The 22,738-nt window shown below is 37.9% G+C and overlaps 2 protein-coding genes across 3 annotated transcripts; both read right to left on the bottom strand.

Annotated features, from left to right (window-relative positions):
- Positions 1-47: 47 nt before the first annotated feature.
- Positions 48-9,942, bottom strand: LOC106165358 (sarcoplasmic calcium-binding protein-like). The gene is made up of 3 exons (XM_087013928.1): positions 9,778-9,942; positions 1,373-1,526; positions 48-1,190 (listed from the first exon to the last, which is right to left on the bottom strand). Exons 1-3 carry the CDS (start codon positions 9,835-9,837, stop codon positions 769-771), a joined length of 636 nt encoding a protein of 211 aa, XP_086870054.1. The 5' UTR covers positions 9,838-9,942; the 3' UTR covers positions 48-768.
- Positions 9,943-12,416: 2,474 nt separating this feature from the next.
- LOC106165348 (sarcoplasmic calcium-binding protein-like) lies at positions 12,417-22,139 on the bottom strand. Of its 2 annotated transcripts, none has more exons than XM_087012411.1 (3): positions 21,708-22,139; positions 13,292-13,445; positions 12,417-13,029 (listed from the first exon to the last, which is right to left on the bottom strand). In XM_087012411.1, the coding sequence occupies exons 1-3, from the start codon at positions 21,927-21,929 to the stop codon at positions 12,629-12,631; spliced, it is 777 nt and encodes a 258-aa protein (XP_086868537.1). In that variant the 5' UTR covers positions 21,930-22,139; the 3' UTR covers positions 12,417-12,628. The 2 variants fall into 2 exon arrangements, with proteins under 2 accessions (XP_086868537.1, XP_013398983.2); XM_013543529.2 differs by lacking the exon at positions 21,708-22,139 and adding an exon at positions 13,916-14,057.
- Positions 22,140-22,738: the final 599 nt, after the last annotated feature.

Raw genomic sequence — 22,738 nt, 5'->3', positions numbered from 1 at the left:
GAATTAGAGGTGAACATCATGAAAGTTGAGGCTTATTTTGTGAAAAAAGTTTTTTTTTTTTTGCATTCAAATGGACTACATTTGAAATAAAAGCCTATAATTTTGACAGAAGCATACAGCATCCGACCATATCGGTAAGGTTGATTGCATGGTCTCATACAATTCATACTACGTGTTAAAATATTTATCTAAAAAAACTATACACGTGTCTAATATACGATATGTTAACGATGAACTAATATTTAAAACATATAATGATGTAATTGTTGGTGTTTCTACTCACGCCTATTTTGTAAAGCTACGTAACATTGTTAGTTTATGAAAAGCCTTGATATCAGCTTTTATATATGTCAGTTCAAGCTAGAGCAAACTCTTTGTTTGTTACAAGCTATCAAATAAATTGAGGTATATCAAATTTTTGAATATATTTGAAAGAGTTGTAGCATTCTGTGGTGGCGTCTTACAACAAATATTTCACGATCAAACGTGTAAATTCATGTACACTTCTTTGTATGTGACTAAGTTAAAATACAAGAACAACAATCCTCTCCTGCAATACATATGTCATTTTCTTCATTTTGCGTTTTACACATTCGACACTATTTCTGTTCCTGTCGTTTCTATTGATCCCGTATGTTTAGGCACTCATCTCGAATCTAATATATGAAATGTTATATTCATTGCAGTACATGCGTGTTTTTTGTAACCTCAATAATCATTTGGGCAGAATATTTGTTTTTCTTTCTCTTTTTGACGATAGAAAAAACATCAATTTTCATTGTCAACGAGCGGACCGTAGCACTCGTTGTATTCGTTGTCAGGATTTTCGGTTAAATCGAATTCAGTGAGTGCGCGAACGAACTCTTCTTGGGTAATGAAGCCGTCACTGTCGCTGTCTATGATGTCGAATACTTTCTTTGAATGCTCAGTAGGGATGTTGAAACCGTAGAATATAGCAGCATGTTCATCTGGAGAAATAAGCCCATCGCCGTCAAGATCCATCATCTGAAATCTTGAACAAATGGCATCAAACAAAATTTCTCGACAATTGCTGTCGTTCATGTTGACGAGCTGATTCTCCACAAACTTATCCTCGGAAATTTTATCTGTATTTCTGCCTGTCGAATCTTTAGAAATTGAATCTCTCCAGTAGGTAAGGCGTTGGCTCAGAAGAATTTGAGTGTTTTCTTCTAAAATGTATACATTACAGTATAAATAGTAAGACAAATAGTACAAAATAAAAAGCGGTTACATTCTGGATAAGTGATAAAATATTTTAGATACACAATACGTAGTATTGCTTTGATTATCAAATAAATCTATAAAGTATGAAACCAATATTGTCATTTATATTAAAAATTAATACATTTACCATCAAGCTTCATGAACTCTGAACTCCGCCTGGCGCTCATCTCTAAATCTTCTTTTGTCAAGTAACCATCACCGTTTACGTCGAAGGCCCTAAATTGGGTGCGCATTTTTCGTCTCCAATGTTCCGAGCCAGTTATTTGAGGGTATTCCACTGGCTGAAGAAGCAAAGAAAAACCAAGGTTGCACTGTGGCATTTGATTTTTTAAACACTAAGCTTGTTTGATATTGCCTGTTTAATTTAATCACATTTAACCAGTAAAAGCATATAAAGCACTGGTCACGTACAATTAGCTTTGAACCTTAACCCTAATAGTTTAGCTACCACAAAATCTGGCGGTCGCTTGCGATCTCTTTGCAAGCTGAATAAGTACAAATAGAACAAAATAAAAATATTTTGATTGGCAACCTTGTAGCAACGGGTTGATACCAGGCTGCAGTAGGCATGGTATCTGCAACCTCTAAAAACCACATTCAAGCTATAGGTTACCAGTCGCACACCGTTTGCCGAGCGATACACAACCACGTGAAAATTGAAAACCGGTGTGGCATGAACCGTGATCCATCCGTTCTGTTAATTCGGACGAATCACAGGCAAATCTGAGAGACTTCCGGCGTGCACAGTCTCTATTGATTCATCAGTATGATGTGTCTACTAATATTCAGTTTCAATTTCCTCATTCTAATTGTCTGGGAGGGCATAAAGCGGAAATAGGCCAGTCAATAAACAACTTAGGTTAGAAAAGTCAATAGGCCAGTCAATAAACAACATAGGTTAGAAAAATTGGTGACAAAGGGTTCACAACTGATTCTGGTCCGTTGAAGGCCCGATATAGCCCTAAAATTTCTCTCATGAATCCCGCCTTGGCAAAATCTCGTTTTCCACAAAGATCCAAAATGGCCGCCATTGAATAGGGATGATCACCTTTAAGTCCATATCTTGGGAACCCAATGTCACAGAAACATGTTTTAAGTATCAATTTCTATTAAGAAAGGTACTGTCAATCTATTGCAATTATTGCCAAGGGCACCTTGGGTCATGGCCTAATTACAAGGTCAAGGCATTTTTGGCGCAAAAATGCCATATTGTATACATTACAGTTTCCCTTTGTAATAGAAACATGTTATAAGAAGCAATGCCAACCAAGTGAGGCACTGCCGAACACTTGCAAGTATTTTTATGGTCACCAGAGGCCAAGGTTATGAACAAATTTCAAGGTTTTTTTTTTTTTAAACAGATTTATTTCTACAATCAAGATATACAAAAAAAAATTCATTCAGAGCAGGCGGCACGTCGCCACAGCATTATGGGCTCGCTTGCGTTAATGTAATTCTAGTAACAAAATGACTTAAATATGATTATATATAGGTAATGATTATAGTTATGATAACACTAAATAGTACTTATTGTTGTAAAGGAGAGCAACAGGGAAGGGCACTACAGGGAAAGGCACGGGCGATATATGCGGGAAGTGATATATTAGTTGATCAAGAGAAGGAGGGTCGGGAGGGTGAACTTATAAAAGCAATTAAGCATTATCAATTAAAAACGTCGAGACAATATCGAATATTTTATCATTCTGTCCAGTTGTTAAAGTTTTGTGGCCGTGTAGAAACAAAGAAATCTTATCAAGCTGCGTTCTAAATTTTGTATTGTTAGCGCCCAGGACATTCTGAATAGACAAATGAAAATCACGATACTTCAACTGCCTCCGTGGGCACTGGAAGAAAAAATGGCGTATAGTCTCAGGTTTCCCACAAGAGCAGTTCGGAGAATTTACCGAGTCCCAGTTGTGGTTATATAATTGGGATTTGAACAAAAGATCTACACGCGCACGGTTTAGATATTTTTCATTCTTTCTTTCTAACTTTAGGGTGGTAGTAGATAACGAACCAGAAAATAGTTCGGATTTCAGAGAATGCTTGAATAACGCGATATTTGGGGTATACTTTCGTTCGAGACTGAGACTATTCCATGAAGACACGAGTAAGTATTCAGGACCCTGAAATGTAAACTTGGCTGGGATGATGTAATCTCTATACGAGGACTCTCTTGTTTGCGGGGTTATTAGATTTTTAAAAGACCGGAAATCTTTAATAATATATGTAGGAGCCATATTGTGATGGATAGTGAACATAACCTTTTTTGCATGCATTATTCTACGGTTTTCCAAAGTAGCCCAGTTCAGCTCTCTAAGCACTTTGATTGTGTTCGAACCGGGCAGAGCACCTAAAACAAGCAGACCAGCTTGATAGTGAATAGAAGAAAGTTTGGAAAGATTCCTTTTAGTTGCTGAGTGATATAGGATGTCGCAGTAATCAAGCAGAGACAGAACGTAAGCGTTATATAGTATATTCAAGTGCCTAGATCTGAGCCTGTGGGACAGGGACTTAAGAGGATTCAGGGCCTTTTGGGCCTTAGTAGTTAGATAACTTATATGCTCGGCACAAGACAGTTTTGAATCTAGTACGAATCCGAGATGTTTGTGGAATGTTTTCCGGGGTATCGTTAAATCACATAATATTAGATTTCTGTATTTATTCGCTGTAACCTTAGTAGAGAATATAACCTCACAACTCTTATCAGGTTTGAACTCCAGTTTCCATCTGTTAGACCATTCCTCGAGCTTTGAGAGGTCGGATTGAAGTGCATCGTGCGACTGGCTGTTAGAAGGAATAGAAGATTGAAAAATAGACGTGTCGTCAGCATATAGAAAACAATCTGAAGAAAGGTTGTCTGCTAAATCATTTATATATAGAAGAAAAAGAAGAGGACCGAGAATGCTGCCTTGTGGAACACTAGTGTTGATGTAAGATTCGTTGGAAGATTCAGATAACGTGCCGTTGATACGGACTTTTACTTTTCTATCGCTCAAATAAGAGGATAATAGTGACAGTAGGTTACCTTTAATACCATAGGCTGACAGCTTGATTAGTAATAAACTATGCGGAACTTTATCAAAAGCGGCTGAAATATCAAGAAATATTCCTCTTACATCTCGGCCCTTTCTAAAGTTAGATCTAATCAAATTTTGAATTGCCAGTAATTGGTGTTCAGTGCTATGACCCTTAAGAAACCCGGATTGTTTTTCAAACAATAAATTATTGTTAACGACATGATTAATCATCCTTTTATAAATAATTTTTTCCAAAAGTTTGGATAAGACGCTCAAAAGTGACACTGGTCTATAGTTATCTATGCAACTTCTGTCACCTTTCTTATAAATCGGGCAAATAAACGCCATTTTCCACAGGTCAGGGTAGGTGTTAGATTGAATAATATAATTAAATAAAATACATAATGGTTTCACAACAACATCTTTGCTTAGTTTTAACATTTTTATCGTCACCGAGTCCGGACCACTTGCCTTAGATGCATCCATATCATCGATTATAACTTTGATCTCAGTGTCATTAAAATCAATTTCTGTCAAAATTGCATTTGTTTTATCAGGGAAGTTAACTAATGCTGTGGAAGTCACTACATCGGAATGGTACCTTTCTGAAAAATAATCTAGGAAAACTTTGGCCTTCTCTGAATCTGTAATCGCAATTTGGCCAGTCGAATGGTTTAAAAGGGTTGGAATTGACGTAGTGTATTTTGAACCGATAAGGTTTTTAATAGTCGGCCAAAATAATTTACGACCATTGCCAGGTTTTTCATCAAGGCTTTCAATTAAACTGTTAAAGTAGGATTCCTTCGTATCCCTTATAAGTTCCTTAACAAGCACAGACTGAGTATCATAACAGAGTATATTGCCCGGAGTAGGATTGGTTTTCATTTTAGCATAAAGTTTCTTTTTTTTATTTATTTCATGTTTTAGTCTATCAGAAAACCAAGGTTTATCATTCCTTTTAATAATTCTTACTTTTTGCGGAATATGCTTTTTAAAGATAAGGAGTAATCTTTCAGTAAAATTTCTAGTCATTTCGTGTATATTATTTTGAGATTGAAAAAAGGTATCCCAATCAAAGCTTATAATATCATTGTTTAGACCATGAATATTAGCTTGATCATATTTCCAGATTATTTTCTTATATGGCTTATATTTAAGCAGAAAAACATCAAATGAGGACACGAGAGTGCTATGATCGGTCGATCCAATGGGAGCCTCAACTGACACATTTGTAACCAACCCTGGGATATCAGTAACTGTCAAGTCAATGCACGAGGATGAATCACCTTGTATTCTGGTTGGTTCTCTTACTAGCTGGTCCAGACCATGGGTTGAGAACAGATCATGTAGCAATTCACCTGCAACATCATCCCTTCCACCCAGGTACCAGTTCCGTGAGTGGGCGTTAAAGTCCCCGTTGATGATTATTCCGTCAGATCTGGATAATTTAGCTCTATAGAGACAATCAGATAATTGACTTATAAATTGGTTTCTTTCATTTGCAGTTTGGCTTGGAGATCTGTAAAAAATACCATACAGAAGCTTTTTATATTTAAGCTGTAATTCAATCCAAAGGCAATCCAACTCCGTGTTACACAAGTCCTCTCTTATTTTATATATCATGTCATTCCCCACATAAATTATAAAGCCACGTCCCTTTTCCGAGTATAAAGGATTATGATAGCCATCGATGTAATATTTACTAGTCAGATAATGCTCAGGAATTTTCCCCGCTTCACACAGACCGATTATATTAATTTCCAATTGTTTAGCGCGAATGGATAGAGCGTCAAACCTTAGCCCGTTTTCGGCCCCAAGGCTACGTATATTCGAAAAGAGTATTTTTAAGTCATTTTCAGGTTTAAGCCTAGGCCCTGGGTTGGGATGTACGTCACCGGCGAGAAGAAGTTTGAATCCTGACAGACTTATATATTGAAATGTCGACGTCGTTTGGAAGAGAGTTAAATAAAATGCAAGTAGTTCAGCCGCAATAAGTATATAGGTTTTCACATAATATGATTTAGCGAATAATTGCGATATGCAACAAAGTAACAGTAGTGAGGACAGATTGCCGCCAGCGACACACGCAAAGGAGAATGGAATAACCGGCCGATCTTTATGATCTTGGGTTACACTTATAGGATATACCAAGTAAAGGCACAAAGTTACAATGATAAAGAGGAAGATGAGAGCGGTTAACGGTTTCATATAAATTAAATAAGGGAACTTAAGGTGTGTTTCCCTTTTCTTAGCCATACCTTTGAGACAGCAGAAACAACCAACCGTCACCCTCCACTGCATCAAGCTAATCCCCATTTAGATGGTACACCTCCCACGATACATCCCCCCTGATCCCCATGCCAAGTCCCTCCTCCGGCTCCCCTTCACAACATATAAAACAGTTAAAGAACATGGTTATATAAATGGGAAAGAACAAAACAGAATAGATAATACTCTTGACAGGTCGTATAGTGTAGATTGAGATGGCACGGTGAAAAGAAAAGGCAAGGTTTGGGATGGCTTCGGAATTAAATACGGCTGTAAGTTTTCTACCAATCTCCATTAGTAAGGTCATTGATGTGCAAGGCTTGCATGTGCTTACTTATGTCATCTGGACCAGTTATTGATTACTATTTCGTCCATCGTAAAACAGATAATGGTCATCAGAAGTTGATAACAGTAAGTCATCCATCTTAACCATCGTTTGGTGTCTCATCCATTATGAGCCAGGTATCGTGTAATTAAATTGACATTTTTCTAGTTACACACCAGCTTAAATATGCATTTATCCATTGATTAATAGAGACATGACTCTAAAACCTACGTAAAATCAAACTAAAGCTCATCGAGGATAATCACCAATAAATGTTTGGTCAGTTACACCTCAGATTAAAATTTTGTATTTTCTGACTGGCTATATAGAGAGACAACTCCATAGTTACATTCTCCATGTGGTAACAAGATAACCGATCAGTCGTGTAGATGTTTACATGCTTGGCTAAAAAGATGTGATATAGCTGACTAACTTGGCTGTTCTTTAGTGACAAATGGAAGCACACAAGCTTGACTAAGTAGTGATGTTGTATAGCTAGCTACGTTGACTGTTGTTCAGTGGCAAATTGAAAGCACACAAAAGACTGCACGACGGCTACTCACACCACTTGCTTGCGTGGTTTACGAATTACGGGTGGTTTGGCAGGGGCATTTTCCATGTCGGTGATAATATTGTCAATGTCGTCAGTTACTTGGAAGACACGAATGACTCCGTTTTTGGTTTTCCCAAGAATTTTCCCTCTGTCTGACCAACAATTAGAGATCGAACCGTGATCCGTCAGTCTTCTTAAAAGACCACGATTCATTGGGCTTAAATCTTCATAGACACGGATCCCGGTCCCTTTCAACAGAAATCTATTTCCAATAAAGTCATCACGGACAGCTTTAGACTTCAGCCTAATTATAATTTGGCTTTGATCTGCCCTCTTATGTTGAGGTAGCCTATGCGCCGTTTCTATATCATCGCTGACAAGTTTTGGATGAATCGGTGTGTCAGATAAAGTTTTCACCAAGCTGGAGATGCAATGCTTCACATTGAAAGGCTCTTTTTTCTCCATTTCACTTAAGGGGACCCCGGAAAATCTTAGCTGTAAGCGTCTCGAATACTGAGAGTTCTGATTAGCAAGAAGTGTTACTTGATTTAGATCCTCTTTTATTTTCAGATTTTCTGCTCGTAACAAGCTAAGTTCGTCCTGCAGCTCCGCATTAATTTCGGCAAGCTGGGATTTGATGGGAGCTATTTTAGATGTAATGGCCTCATTTATTGCCGCTCGAATTTTCACATCGACAGATTTCATTTTCTCATCCAAATGTTTCTCGAAATCAGTGAGCATGTCTTTCATACGTGATTCAAACTGGCTTAGAAAGTTAAGAAGATTCGGGTCGGGATCATTAGAAAAGGCATCAGAAGACACAGTCCTATTTTCAGGCGTATTTGGCCTACCTCTTTTACCAGGAGGCTGTACGGGGCTTGACTGGTCGTCGTCATCATATATTCCTCCATCTTGGATGTCAATCCCAGTCCTCTCCCTGGTGCCCGTTAGGAAACTAGTAATAGCAGACTGTGCCATCTTTTGCTTACATCCACCTGCGTACAGACACTGCTAGGAGACTTTATAAGATATGTCGAGACCTCAAATTTCACTAAGCAGCAGCCAAACTAAAGAAAGACACTCTAACGTCCGAGCCTCCCTAATCTGTGACCATTACATCTCGTGACGTCACAACCCCCAAATTTCAAGGTCATGGTACTTTTCGAGTGAATAATGTCATATTATCTATATCATGGTAACCGTATTTCACTAAAACCTGTTTAATATATCAGTTCCAACTAAATGAAAAATCAATCATGTGCAACTAATTTAAAGGTCAACAGGGGTTAAGTTTATGACCTAATTACAACGTCATGACATTTCCAATCATAGATACCATAATTTCTTAATAACCAAATTGTAACCCTCAGGCTATGGTGTTTCTATCTCTCGTGAGGTTCGTAAGACTTTGGTGTCGTGCGCCTTTGCCGGAGACGGACTCAAAACAAAACAACCAAAATGGTTATTCTGATCATTTATTATGCATGTTAGAAGCGGCCTGAGCGTCGGCCTTACAGTCGCTCGCTGATCTACAGACTCGATCATCTTCTTCTATCTCTTCTTCCTCTCCCTTCTCATCCAGCAATGAGACGACCTTTTATACTTGATGGGGGAAGAGCTCGTTAAAGTTTCAATCTAGATGTAGTGTAACAGTAACCCAAGTCCCTCAGGTACCGAGGTACTCCGGACGTCGGTTTCTGGTTATGGTTGTCCGAAGGACATTGGGTCCATCATATATATATATATATATATATATATATATATATATATATATATATCAGACAAAACGCGAACTATTGGTTAACAGATCTTGTGCAACATGTAGCTTGTATGTTTATCAGACAAAACGCGAACTATTGGTTAGCAGATCTTGTGCAACATGTAGCTTGTATGTTTATGCATATTAAAGCTGTGCTAATTGAAGTTTACTGAAAATTGACTTACCTGTTTGTTTTGTTTTGTTTGTTTTGGCCAAATAATTTATTTCTCAGGAGTAAACAACAGTTTTCCCATACTTACCGATGGTTAATGAATCCATTGTTTACATTCAAAGTTAGTCCCTGTTTTTTTTTCAAAAAAAGTAAGTTTTTTGTTATAATCTCTTAAAAGATTATAACAGAGTGTAGCCATCAATGGAGGTCACGTGGTCTAAAGACAAGCTCAGATATACAATAATGGCTATAACTGCTGTTTTTGTGGTAAAACAGAATATATTATATTTCTATGAGTTGTTCACAATGTTTTTATTGTGAAATATAGATCTCATACGAAGAGTTATTATCCTTTTACTATAACGTCAGGCAAGAAAAGTACAAATGAAAAGCACAAATGGCGCCAAAAGATGTAATATATCTAATATATCATACCTTTCTAAAATGCCCTGGCTGTTTCACCAGGCCTTGCTTGAGCTGCATAACTGGCGTCATTTCCCTATGTTGATAATATAAGGCCAGCTGTATCTTCTTTGATAAGTTTTGCCCAGTAGGGATAAATGTCCTAAAAATTAAGGTTAAATCTTTTATGAAAGGAATTCAAGTGTGGCCTGAATAAAAACCTTTCTGCAAACAACAAAAACGCAAAAATGGAATGCAAAAAGCTGCATCTTTTACATACGTTTTCACTCAGTCAACGTTAAAGTATCTATTATCAACTCGTTTTACAAGTTCTGAGTCGTTAGATTTCTTTTTCGCATGTACTAAGTACATCTGCATTTCATTATGGCAATGTCGTGCCTCCATGTTTCTCAAGATGGAGTCCCTTTTCCCATCAAGCTGGAGCGGTATACTTTAGCAATATACTTTTATATGTTAAATGTATATATTTTTTTACTTATTTATTTATTTATTTATTTATTTATTTATTTATTTATTTTGACAAATGATCTGATGAACTGTTTGTATTATCAGGATGTGGTGAACTAATTGCATAGATTATGAAAGCCCTTCATATATATAAGTTAGCTAAAGCATTGTGTTAATATTTTATAACAAAAAGTTCATGACCAAAGTCTACATTCATTTACACGTTTTATATGTGACTTACTTACTTTACAACAACCTTTTCCTGATAACAGATGGCTATGAGTCATGATGGCTTCTGTTTTATTTGTAGCCCTATCGAGATAAATAAGATGGGGGTAAGATCCGTTCCAATTGCATTCCCTGCCGTGTCGACAATCTTTTCTTAATGGCTTTTTATCCCGTCACCAGGCCTTGGTTGACCTAGATAACTGTCGTCATTTTCCTATGTTTATTGTATAAGGACATGCTATTTTTGTAGATAAGTTTTGAGCAGGTAGGATAAACCTCCCGAGTAGTAAAGTAAGTTGTTTAAGACCTGCAATTTCGGAGGCGTGATATACTTTTAATGCAATTTTAGTGACCCTTGAAGCGTAACTGAGGCTTTGTAAGCGAATTTTAGTGACGAGTGCACTAGATGCCCTCGGATATGAGGTGATATTTTAAATATGTGACAAGCAGAGGGAGGGAGTCTTATCTGTTAAGTGGATTTATCAACAAACTAACACCTGAAGAACGTGCATGCTGTTTGCAAATATAAAGAAGAATGAGGTGTTTGGTGCACGCGCGTCTGTCACCGTGAGTGCGTATCGAATGTTTGTCATGGGAATACACAAAATAAAATCTAGAATACGTTTGGTGTTGTATGAGTTGTATTTTATACCTACTGTACTCATCACTTTTTCCTTGAATTGGGTAAAGAAAAAGACGCACATTTGTTATTATTGACCCATTAAAGAGGTGGCATTGAGTTTTAGTTAAACACATCTCACAAATGGAAGGGTAATACCCCCGTTACATTAGAGGCGGTATGGGCAACAATGCCGTCGAAAAGACAATTCTTTGTGCGTTCTTGGATAATCGAAGAGCATTCTAAAAATTCCGAGTGCATTCCAAATATTTTTACCCATTCTTGTTGCCGGACCGAATCTTTTGCTCATGTTAAAAACTTTCGAAGTGCATTCCAAGTGAAAAATTATCGAATGACATTTGAATGGCATTCTAACTGCACCATGACTGCATTCTAAATATTCTCAAGGCATTCTGACAGTATTCGAATCATTCTGATCGCATTCAAGGGAGAACAGGAATGACAAGACATTTCAAATCCTGCTAGAATGAGCCAGAATGCAACTCGAATGCATCTCGATCCTGTTGCAGCCAGCAATCTAACTACACTCGTACGGCCTTCGAAGTGTACTCTAAATATTCCGACTGCATTCTGACTAGTTTTCCAAATACCTTCGGGCTGCATTTGAGAACTAATACAGCCGAAATGTGCACGAATCATTCCAGGCGGATTCAAGCGCATTCTGAGCATTCCAACGACATTCTAACAAGTATTTAGGTCAATTTGAAATGTCTTTCCGAATGCAGGGCGAGTTTTTAAATTTAGTCACTCTGGCTGGTTCTGCTTAATTCCTGCTGATTCCAAATAAGTGTGACGGGGGCTAAAACAAGCACAGGTCCGCTCACAGTCCTGTAGCATTTGGCTATTGATCTGTAAAAGCCTACTCTGTACTAATACAATTACGGAAAGAATTGCAGAGTAATTTTGTTTGCTAAATTCAGTCATTATATTGTCTTATCATTGCGTTATGGATATTGAATAACTTTCTTCATTCAAAGGACACGTTTGAAATGTTTCATTATATTATTATATCATGTTTTTACTGATAAGAATTGTAGAGTCATCTTATTTTGCCAAAAACGGTCACTGTCTTAGCGCATTAGGGATATTGTAAAACTTGTCTTCATTTAAAGGACAAGGTTGAAATGTTTTATTATGTAATTATTTGAAGGAAAACTTTAAAGTCATCGTGTTTTGCTGAAAGAATTGTAATATATCAAATCTTTGCGTATATTTGAGAGAGTTTTAGCATTCTGTGTTATCGTCTCACAACAAATATCACACGATCAAACGTCTGCTTTCATTTACACTGTTGTGTGTGTAAATTAGCTAATATATAAAGACAACAATCCCCTCCTGGTATTCAAAAGTGTTTTTTCTCATTTTGTGTTTTACACATTCGACAGTATTTCTGTTCCTGTAGTTTCTCATGATCCCGTATGTTTAGACACTTATCTCGAATCTCAATAAATGAAATGCTGTTTTCATTGCAGCACATGCATGTTTCTTTTGAACTCGACTATCATTTGGGCAGAATATTTTTTTCTCTTTTTGGCGATAGAAAATACATCAGTTTTCATTGTCAACGAGTGGACCGAAGCACTCGTTGTATTTATTGTCAGGATTTTCGGTTAAATTGAATTCAGTGAGTGCGAGAACGAACTCTTCTTGGGTAATGAAGCCGTCACTGTCGATGTCTATGATGTCGAATACTTTCTTTGAATGCTCAGTAGGGATGTTGAAACTGTAGAAAATAGCAGCATGTTCATCTGGAGAAATAAGTCCATCACTGTCCAAATCCATCGCTCGAAATCTTGAACAAAGGCTATCAAACAAAATTTCTCGACAATTGTTGTCGTTCATGACGACGAGCTGATTATCCACGAACTGATCCTCGGATATTTTACCTTTAGAAAGTGAATCTTTCCAGTAGGTAAGGCGTTGCTCCAGAAGAATTTCAGTGTTTTCGTCTAAAATGTATACATTACAGTATAAATACAAAAATAAATAGATCAATAACTATATGTTTGTAACAATATCTTGAATGAAAGACACATTTGTACGTTAAATGCGTGTGCGTGCGTCTGTACGGAATAAAAAAAGCGCCACTTTCTGGATAAGTGATAAAATCTTTCAGAAACCCAAAACAGAGTATTGCTTTTATTATCAAACAAACCTAGAGCATGAAGCCAATAGTGTCATTTATATTTAAAAAGAATTTAAAAAAATTACCACTAAGATTCATGTACTCTGCAGTACGTCTAGCGCCCATCTCTATATCTTCTTTTGTCAAGTAACCATCACCGTTTGTGTCGAGGGCCCTAAATTGGGTGCGCATTTTTCGTCTCCAATGATCCGAGCCAGTTATTTCAGGGTATTCCACAGGCTGAACGAGCAAGGAAATACCAAGTTTACACTTCGACATTTAAGTTTTTCAAACACTTGCTTGTTATGTGTATTTACATTTGGCCCGTTAAGCATGGGTCACACTGTGCTTGCACTCTTTTGGCAACCATGAAGCAACCACAAAATCTGGCGGTAGCTTGTGAGAGAATGAATATTTTGATCGGCAACATCTTGTAAACCGTTTGCAAAAAAAATGCACGCACAGTACGACCCAGACTTACCATAAAAAAAATCCCACGATCAAAGCGTAATAGATGTCAAAAATCGTTTTAACTGCTTCATTACATGATATATTGTGGAAAAAAGAACCGCCTAATTTAACAGATCTTGACTTTAGAATTGAATATTATTGTTGTCTTCCTTTAATATAATTCAAAACAAGAATTTATTGACTTGAAAAATAACACAAGGAGACAGAAGACTTAACACACAATATCTGATATCACTAACCTTTCTAAAACGCCTTGGTTGTTTCACAAGGCCTAGCTTGAGCTGGATAACTGGCGCCATTCCCCTTTGTTTATCAAATACAGACACTGTTATCTTCTTTGATAAAATTTGAGCAGTTGGGATTAATGTCCCATATTTTCTGCTATGTTGCACTATCATTGGTAGCCCAAGCAGGCGGTGTTGAATACGTCTTGGCATATTCAGCATGGCTATGCAAGACATTTCTGGCCCGAAAAGCGCTTTACTTTCACACGCTTGTACTGTGTTACGAATGGTACTGTGGTCTGAGTTGAAACACCCATCTGTATGAAAGCATCAAAAAGGCATTCTAATTGAATGCAAGAAAAACTGCATCTTTTGTTTACCATTTTCACCTCGTCAACATTAACTCATCTATCATATTAACTCCTTTTGTTAGGTATGGATCGTGAGAGTTATAAAGGTCAAAGGCATCCGTTTTGTTATCCCATACATTACGTGTATATTTCATATTCATGATAAGGCAATTGTCTTTAGGTCTCGCAAGATTGAGTTTTCACATCAGGGTTATTCATAAGCAGCACAATCTTTACCCGTATACTTTGAGAGATCCGCAATTTAATAAGCAGGCATTATGTAAGCAAGTAACCTTAATGTAGCCCCCGCGCGCAATACGCGTATTAGTTTACTTAACAACATAGAATCAAATATGGCCGACCCATTTGAATGCTTGTTGCGTTATCCCCGCATGAAGGTTAGATTTTTTTCATCCTTCTTGTACCGTCGAGGGGAGAAAGAGTTGGAGTTTTTTGTCTCTGGTGAGGTGGAAGGATTGGATGAGTTGGATGTTGTTCAATTGCAAGATCTCACGTACTCCATCTACCCACTTCTTCTTCGGTCTTCCTCTTACCTTGAAACCGGAGCGTTTCTTTATGTGCGCTTTGCTCCCCGGTAGATGTGGGGGCATTCGTGCCAGGTGACCGAACCAATGGATAGTCTGTTTTAGAATATACTGATGGACGAGTGTTGTCTTGGTAGATGTGGGGTCATTCGTGCCAGGTGACCGAACCAATTGATAGTCTCTTTTTGAATATACTGATGGATGGGTGTTGTCCCGACTGTTTCCCGTACCACACTGTTCCTGATTTTATCCCTTCTCGTGATGTTCATTGCTTTTTGTAGACATCTCATGGTAGGTGAGGGTATGCATAAATATTGATTGTATTAGTTTAACCTTGGGTTCCATTGGAAAGTTTTGATGTCTGAGGAGTGGGGAGAGCTGGTAACTGATGTTGTTTGCCTTCTAGATTCTGTTTTCGATCTCTCGGTTCATTCGTCCATCCTCCGTGAAGACAAGGTATTGACTCAATTCAAGTTTGCGCCGAAAATGGAAAAATGATTGAGATCCACGACGTTCTCCATCAATTTAAGGACTTCTAAGTGAAGAGAAACATTATTGACCATGCAGATTTTATGATAATGTATTCCTAGGGATTCGTCCTGGGAATGCATATCCTGGGTCTCCCATTCCTTGGAATGCATGTCCTAGTGCCTGGGATTTAAAGACATATGGACACCCACTACTTAGTATTCTAAGTCCTGCAGACAGGTACCGATGTCCTAGTCGGACATATTTTCCCAGCAAGACTAGTAATAGGTGTCCTTTGACATTTTTAAATGGAAGATGTATGAGATATCTCGACCTCTTCACATTACATAAATGCTTTAATTTTTGTTAGTCCGCCCACCACATACAACTGTATGTCTGGAACAGCCTTGGGTTTTGTGCACTGATGGTGGAGAACGCCAAAAGGATGCTTTAACACGTAAAAAATTGCATTTACTGGAGGAAAAATTCACATTATAAAATAAAATTTAAAAACTGTGTTGTTTTTGTTATTTTTTTGTTACTTTATTATATGCATATAAACTGCCTATCGCAAAATAAAAAACATCGTTGAATATTTAATATTGAAATTAAATGTCATATTAATGAAATACAGCAAACGTTAATTAAATCTTTCAATCTAGTATATCTCTATATCTATTTGTTCATATCATTTCTCCGTGTAAACCATGGTAGTCAAGTGGTTCCCAGATTATTCCTTTATATGGTGTGGTTCAGGCTTTTTTATCAATGAGTGCCGTTGGTGTTTTACCGACGTTTAAAAAAAGTGGCAACATGTACCTCAAGTGAGTCCTGTATTCTGGTGGTGAGAATTCGATATGGATACTTTTTGGAAAGAACAATGCCAAAGTCAACATTTGACCAGCCCAAAGGAGAAGTGCTCAGTTTAATAACTGCGTATAACTCAATGCAGGAGTACTACAAACACACCCTGAGCTTCAGAGATAACTTGAAACTTACCTCTTCACTGTGTAACTTGACACGATGAAGACAGTCGACAGTGAAGAGGTATGTGTCAAGTTATCTCTGAAGCTAAGGTTGTACAGACATGGTGGTCAGTAAAAAAGTAGTGCCTCATCTGACTTCACACTTCTCCATTCACATCTTATATGAGATCCGAGCTTTTTTTAAAGAACGCATTTTTACCTAGGCATACCATTTAAACTAAAATATTCCATATTAAACGTCAAATGTGTAACTTCTGGCTTAAATCGTACCGTGCGCGCTAATAGAATAAATCGTGCACACAAGCAAAATAGGGTCAGGCGAATACGCTCCCCTGATACAAGTGGCAACATTTACCTCAACTAAGACAACTCATGACTGACCACATGTAAATATTGTCGCTATTAAATGCTGTTTGACTACTCCTAACTTTTCTTTGAAACATCGTTTCCAGGGACGGATCCAGGATTTTTGTAGGGGATGGGGGTGCGTAGATGCGAAGCCAACCCCCCTCCCCTGCCGGTTGGCGTAGGGTCCAGGGACCTCTGAAGGGACCGGAAATTTTTGGTATTTTAGAGGGCGAACGGTGGCATTTGACACGGATTTTAACTATGATTTAGCTTGTCAAAATTCTAATTTCAAGAGGGACCATTGGTATAATTTGTTTCCAGAAATTGAAGGGGATCAGGATCCCTCTGACACCCCCTAAATCCGCCACTGTTTACCGGGTTCTTACATGTATATTCGCCAAAGAGAGGGGAACTCCCTTTCACGGGGACAAAGAGGTTTTAGGTGACAATCTTACGTAAAAGCCTAACATTAAATTGACAGTGTCTCCACAGGTGGATCCAGGATTATTTGAATGGGGGTCCGATATCTTGAGGAATGACAGACCAGAGATAAGAGGCCGACTCTCGCCCCCTTGGAGTGTTTTGGCGGACAAACGTTGCCATTGTTACGGTTAAGAACTATGAATCAGCTAATCAAAATTCTAAATCTAGGAAAAGAAAATTAGTGTGGTATTTTTTTCAGAAACCCCTAAATCCGCCACTGTATGATGTGGTGTTATGGCTACTGATATTCATAATTCAGGTAAGACAAATTCAAATAATGGAAGCACACGAAAGAGACGTGAAAAATACATTTACATAATACAACTAGCACAGGGGCGGATTGATTCAGGATTATTTGAAGGATGGGGGGGGGGGGGCGGAACGACAGGTCTCGGATACGATGCCGGTCATTGCCCCATTGGAGTGGGGTTCGAGATCTGCTCAATGGCTCCGATTTTCTATTATTGGCATTTTAGGGAGCAAACAGTGCCCTTTAGTACAACTATGATTAAAAGTCAAAATTCTAATTTTAAGCAGGGATTATTGGTGTGATAAAATTTTCAGAAACCGTTGGAAGGGGGGGACCCCCCTTACCCCCTTTAAATCTGCTACTGGTTTCAATTTAAATGTCAACGAGTGGACCGAAGAATTCATTAAATTTGTTGTCAGGATTTTCGGTGAACCAGAATTCAGAGGATGCGTGGGCAAACTCTTCCACGGAGATGAAGCCATCATTGTCAATATCAAGCATGTCAAACACTTTCTTCGAATGCTCAGTGGGGATCTTGTAGCTATAGAACATAGCAGCATGTTCATCTGTAGAAATGAGTCCATCTCCATTAAGATCCATCATTTTAAATCTCGAAGAAAGAGTATCAAACCAAAATTCTCGGAACTTGATTTCGTTCATCTTGAGTAGATGACTCTCCACGAACTCATCCTCGAATATTTTGTCGGGACCTTTATCTCCCCAATAGGTGCGGCGTTGGTTCAGCATAGTTTTAGTCTTGTCATCTGAAATATGTACCGTATGTTTCCAATAAGATGCATGGATATTTTTTAAATATTAAAATACTACTTAAGTAAGTTGGTACTTTTAGTTGATTTTGGCCCATTATGATATTTACATGTGAAATGTTTGTGCAAAATAAAATATGTATCTAATATGTTTTAGAAACAGTTATAATACTTAAACGTATTACATTTATTTCTAAGCAGGCCCTCATCCACATTACGAATCCAACATTTGGAAATAGAAATTAAAATGCATTTACCATCAAGATTCATATACTCTGCGGTACGTCTGTTCATCTCCTCCTTATCTTCTTGTGTGATGCAACCATCACCGTTTACGTCGAGGGCCCTAAATACGGTGCGCATCTTGCGCTTCCAATGATCGGATCCAGTCAGCTGTGGATATTCGATAGGCTGAGAAAAGAAGAAAAGAAAACCCACAGTCACATTTTTGGCATTTAACTTAAACACACTTGATTGATATTCTTCAAATAAAGCATGAAACGGACCCCAGATATCAAAAAGAGCCGGGACCCCTGCAGTGGACACATAGATATATTGCAGACAAAATATCACCTATTGATTAAAGATCATGTGCAACATGTATCTTGTATTGTTATGCATATTAAAGCTGTGCTAATTGAAAAGTACTGATTGACGTACCTTAAAGCAATAATTATTCTTCCTTTGAGATTCAAAATTCGGCAAAAAATACAATGTAAACAACGCATGAAAACATTTTATATTATACTGCCTTTTACCACTCAAACGGCTGTTATTGTAGTAAAACTTAAATCTGTGCTTGTCAATAGGGCTTTCGATCCCTTCTTCCCGGTCATTGCCAATGACGTTGAGATGTCACGCGGATTCTCGCGTTCATTCGAGACCAAAATAAAATATGGCACCATATGAAAATGATGCAATCAGCGGGTATAATTTGCGAGTTTTTGTACTGCACACATCGTAGATAAAAATGCATTTTGAGCAATAAGACGAATATATCTGATGAATCTTATATTATTGTTATATACCGGTAGTGTTGTTGTTGTCTATTTATACCGCGGTTTAAAGTAGGTCGCCAAAAAGTATCGCTCGATATCGCGTTACTATGCAATGTCAGAGAGCTCCGTTAGTTAAAATCTCTTAAGTTATTTTAACAAAAAAAAAAAAAGCGTTTAGGAGAAAATACTGGACTAATTTGAATGCAGGAATGGGGTCGTTGACCATTGGTAAGTACGGGAAAATTTCCGTTTACTCCTGGAAAATCCAATTTTTGCCAAACGAAGAGTTATTATGACTTTAATATAACGTCAGACTAGAATTTATTGACCTGGAAAAGAATAAATAACGACCAAACATATCTAATATATCTCATACCTTTCTAAAACGCCATGGTTCCTTCACCAGGCCTTGCTTGAACTGGGTAACTGGCGTCATTTCTCTATGTTTATCATATAGGGGTAGCTGTATGTTCTTTGATAAGTTTTGCCCAGTCGGGATCAATGTCCTCAAATTTCTGTTAGGTTGTAGCATCATTGCGACCCCAAGCAGGCGACGTTCAACGAGTCTTGGCATTTTCAGTATGGCTGTGCAGGACATTTCTAGCTCAAAAAGTTGTTAACGTTTACACAATCGTTTATGAAACGAATTGAACAGTGGCCTAAGTAAAAACAGTCCTTTATACAGAAGACAAAAACGTATACTCATTGAAATGCAAAAAGCTGCATCTTTTATATACGTTTCCACTCAGTCAGCATTAAAGTATCTCATATCAACTCATTTTACAAGCTGTGCATTGTAAGAACGTTATAAAGTTCTGGGTCGTTAGTTTTCTTTTCGCAGGTACTAAGTGTATCTGCATTTTATTATGGCAATGTCGTGTCTCCAATGTAGGGCCATTGTTGAATAAAGCTTTAAAATTGTACTGAAATGAAATTACGTACAAGTGTTAAAAAGAGTTACTGCTGAAGGATTAAAGCTAGATAAAAATCGCTTACTACCCTTAAAAATTAAATGCCTCGAGTTAGTGGGTAAAGATTTGAATAGTGCATGAGCTGGGTGGGTAGTTTGAGTCATGATGGAATCTGTTTTATTTGTAACCCTATTGAGATAAATGGAATGGATGTGGGTAAGATCTGTTCCAATTACATTTCCTGCCTTTTCGACAATCTTTTGTAGTTGTTTTTTTTTATCCTGTAACCAGGGCTTGTTTGACCTGGATAACTAGCGTCATTTCCCTATGTTTATCATATATCTTTTTAGATAAGTTTAAAGCAGGTAGGGTAAATATGGCGGTCGCTTGTAATCACTTTGCGAGCTGAATGAGAATCTTTGGCATATTTTGATCGGCAACCTTTAATACACCGGTCAAAACAAGGTTGCGGTATATATGGTATCTGCAACCTCTAAAGACCACAATCAAGCTATGTTTTACCAGTCGCACGCCGTTTGTCGAGCGATAGACAACCTGTCAGCGACCACTTGATACTTGAAAGACAGTTGCAGGACTGCAGTGATCGATTGCCGACTGGTAACCACAAGGTGGCAGAGATCATATTTGTTGGAAACTGTTGACGATAACTACTTTCAAATCCATCCCCCTCTCAGAAGACAAGAAAACCTCCTAGTGAAATGGAACCTTCACAAAGAACAGGGGGCGTGTTGGCTGCTATATACTTGGAAGTCGGGTTAGTTTCATCACGCGCTTCCTTTATTTAACGATTGTGAGAAACATTACTATAGCTAAATATCTAATTCGTATTGCAATCAGCACTGCAATAATGATAATTATAAATTTAATTATGCTTTAATCCTTGTTCGACAGGGCATTTGCAAGTGGCGTACACCTGGTTTTAGTCTGGTTATAACGAACTACTGGCACTCAAGAAAAGACCGATAAGCAACCATTGGGGTATCCATATTTGTCATCCTCAGTCGCATTTGTTGTTGGTGCATGTGTGTGTCAGTGATAGCTTGCGACCTGTAAGCAACATTATGCGACCACTTTAAAACCTACATGTATGACAACCCCCTTGCGACTGAGTTTGCAAAAGGGTTGCATAAAAGTTGCAAGCGCAGTATGACCCAAACTTATCATCATAAAAATCTCCACGATCATAAGCGTGGTAGACGTCAAAAATTGTTTTATTTGCTTCACCACATGCTATATCGCAGAAAAAAGTAAAACCTATTTTAACAGATCTTGGCTTTGTAATTGAACATCACTGAGAGATGTCGTGCTTTGATATTATTTAAGACAAGGATTTATTGACTTGAAAAAGAACACATGGAGACGAAAGACTTCCCGCAAGAAAACGCAGTAGATACTCCAGCGCAGTAGACTACTGCAATCATACTGCAAACATGCCTCAAAGCTGCTTCGAGTAGGGAGCTCATTAGCATATTTGAAACATGCTTCTATCATGCTTCTAATCTACTGCATTAATGCTCCTCCTCTGTACAACCCTATGTAAATTTTGAAGTAGAATTGCAGTAAGCTATACTGTATTTCTACTGCAAATATGCTCCACACCACTACTGGGTTAATGCCTCTTTGCTACTTCGATACTACTGCATTTTCGTGCGGGTTAACACAATATCTCATATCACTAACCTTTCTAAAACGCCATGGCTGTTTCACCAGGCCTTGCTTGAGGTGGATAACTGGCGCCATTCCCCTTTGTTTATCAAATGCGGACACTGTTATCTTCTTTGATTCGGTTTGAGCAGGTAGGGTTAATCTCCCCAATTTTCTGTTGGATTGTACTATCGTAGCTAGCCCAAGCAGGCGGCATTGAATAAGTCTTGGCATATTCAGCATGGCTATGCAAGACATTTCTGGCCCGAAAAGCGCTTTACTTTCACACGCTTGTTCTGTATAACGAATGGTACTGTAGTCTCAGTTAAAACATATCTGTATGCAAACATCATAAAGTCATTCTAATTGAAATGCAAGAAAAACTGCATCTTTTGTATACAATTTTCACCCCGTCAACATTAACCCATTTATCATATTAACTCCTTTTGTTAGGTATGGATCGTGAGAGTTATGAAGTTCAAAGGCATCCATTTTGTTCATTACGTGTATATTTCATATTCATGATAAGGCAATTGTCTTTAGGTCTCGCAAGATTGACTTTTCACATTAGGGCTATTCATAAGCGGTGCAATCTTTACTCGTATTCTTTGAGAGATTGGCAATTTAATAAGCAGGTTTTACGTGAACAAGTGACCTTATTGTAGACCCCTCGCTCGATACGCGTATTAATTTACTTAACAACAAGGGATCAAATATAGCCGACCCACTTGAATGCTTGTTGCGTAATCCCCGCAGGAAGTCTATTTAGTGTCTAATCCCGAGAAGATAGCACTTTTTGATGAAATGGTAGTATGATATGCATGGTTCCATGCCTGGTTAGATATTAATTCAATTCAAGTTTGATCTGTGCCATAGCTGGGAAAATGATAGATATCCACGTCCATCCCCATCATTTTAAGGATTATTAAGTGAAGAGAAAGGAAATATTATTGACGATCCAGACTTTATATTAATGGGTTGCTGTGAAGGGAATGGATGTCCTGGGAATGCATGTCCTGGGTCTCCCATTCCTATGAACGCATGTCCAATTTCCTGGGATTTAAAGT

Source organism: Lingula anatina, chromosome 5 (assembly GCF_051362555.1).
Source record: "Lingula anatina isolate TDL-2025a chromosome 5, LinAna3.0, whole genome shotgun sequence".
In the NCBI taxonomy this organism is placed as follows: Eukaryota; Metazoa; Brachiopoda; class Lingulata; order Lingulida; family Lingulidae; genus Lingula; species Lingula anatina.
The sequence above is the reverse complement of the archived record's forward strand: the minus strand, read 5'-3'. Positions and strand labels throughout refer to the sequence as shown.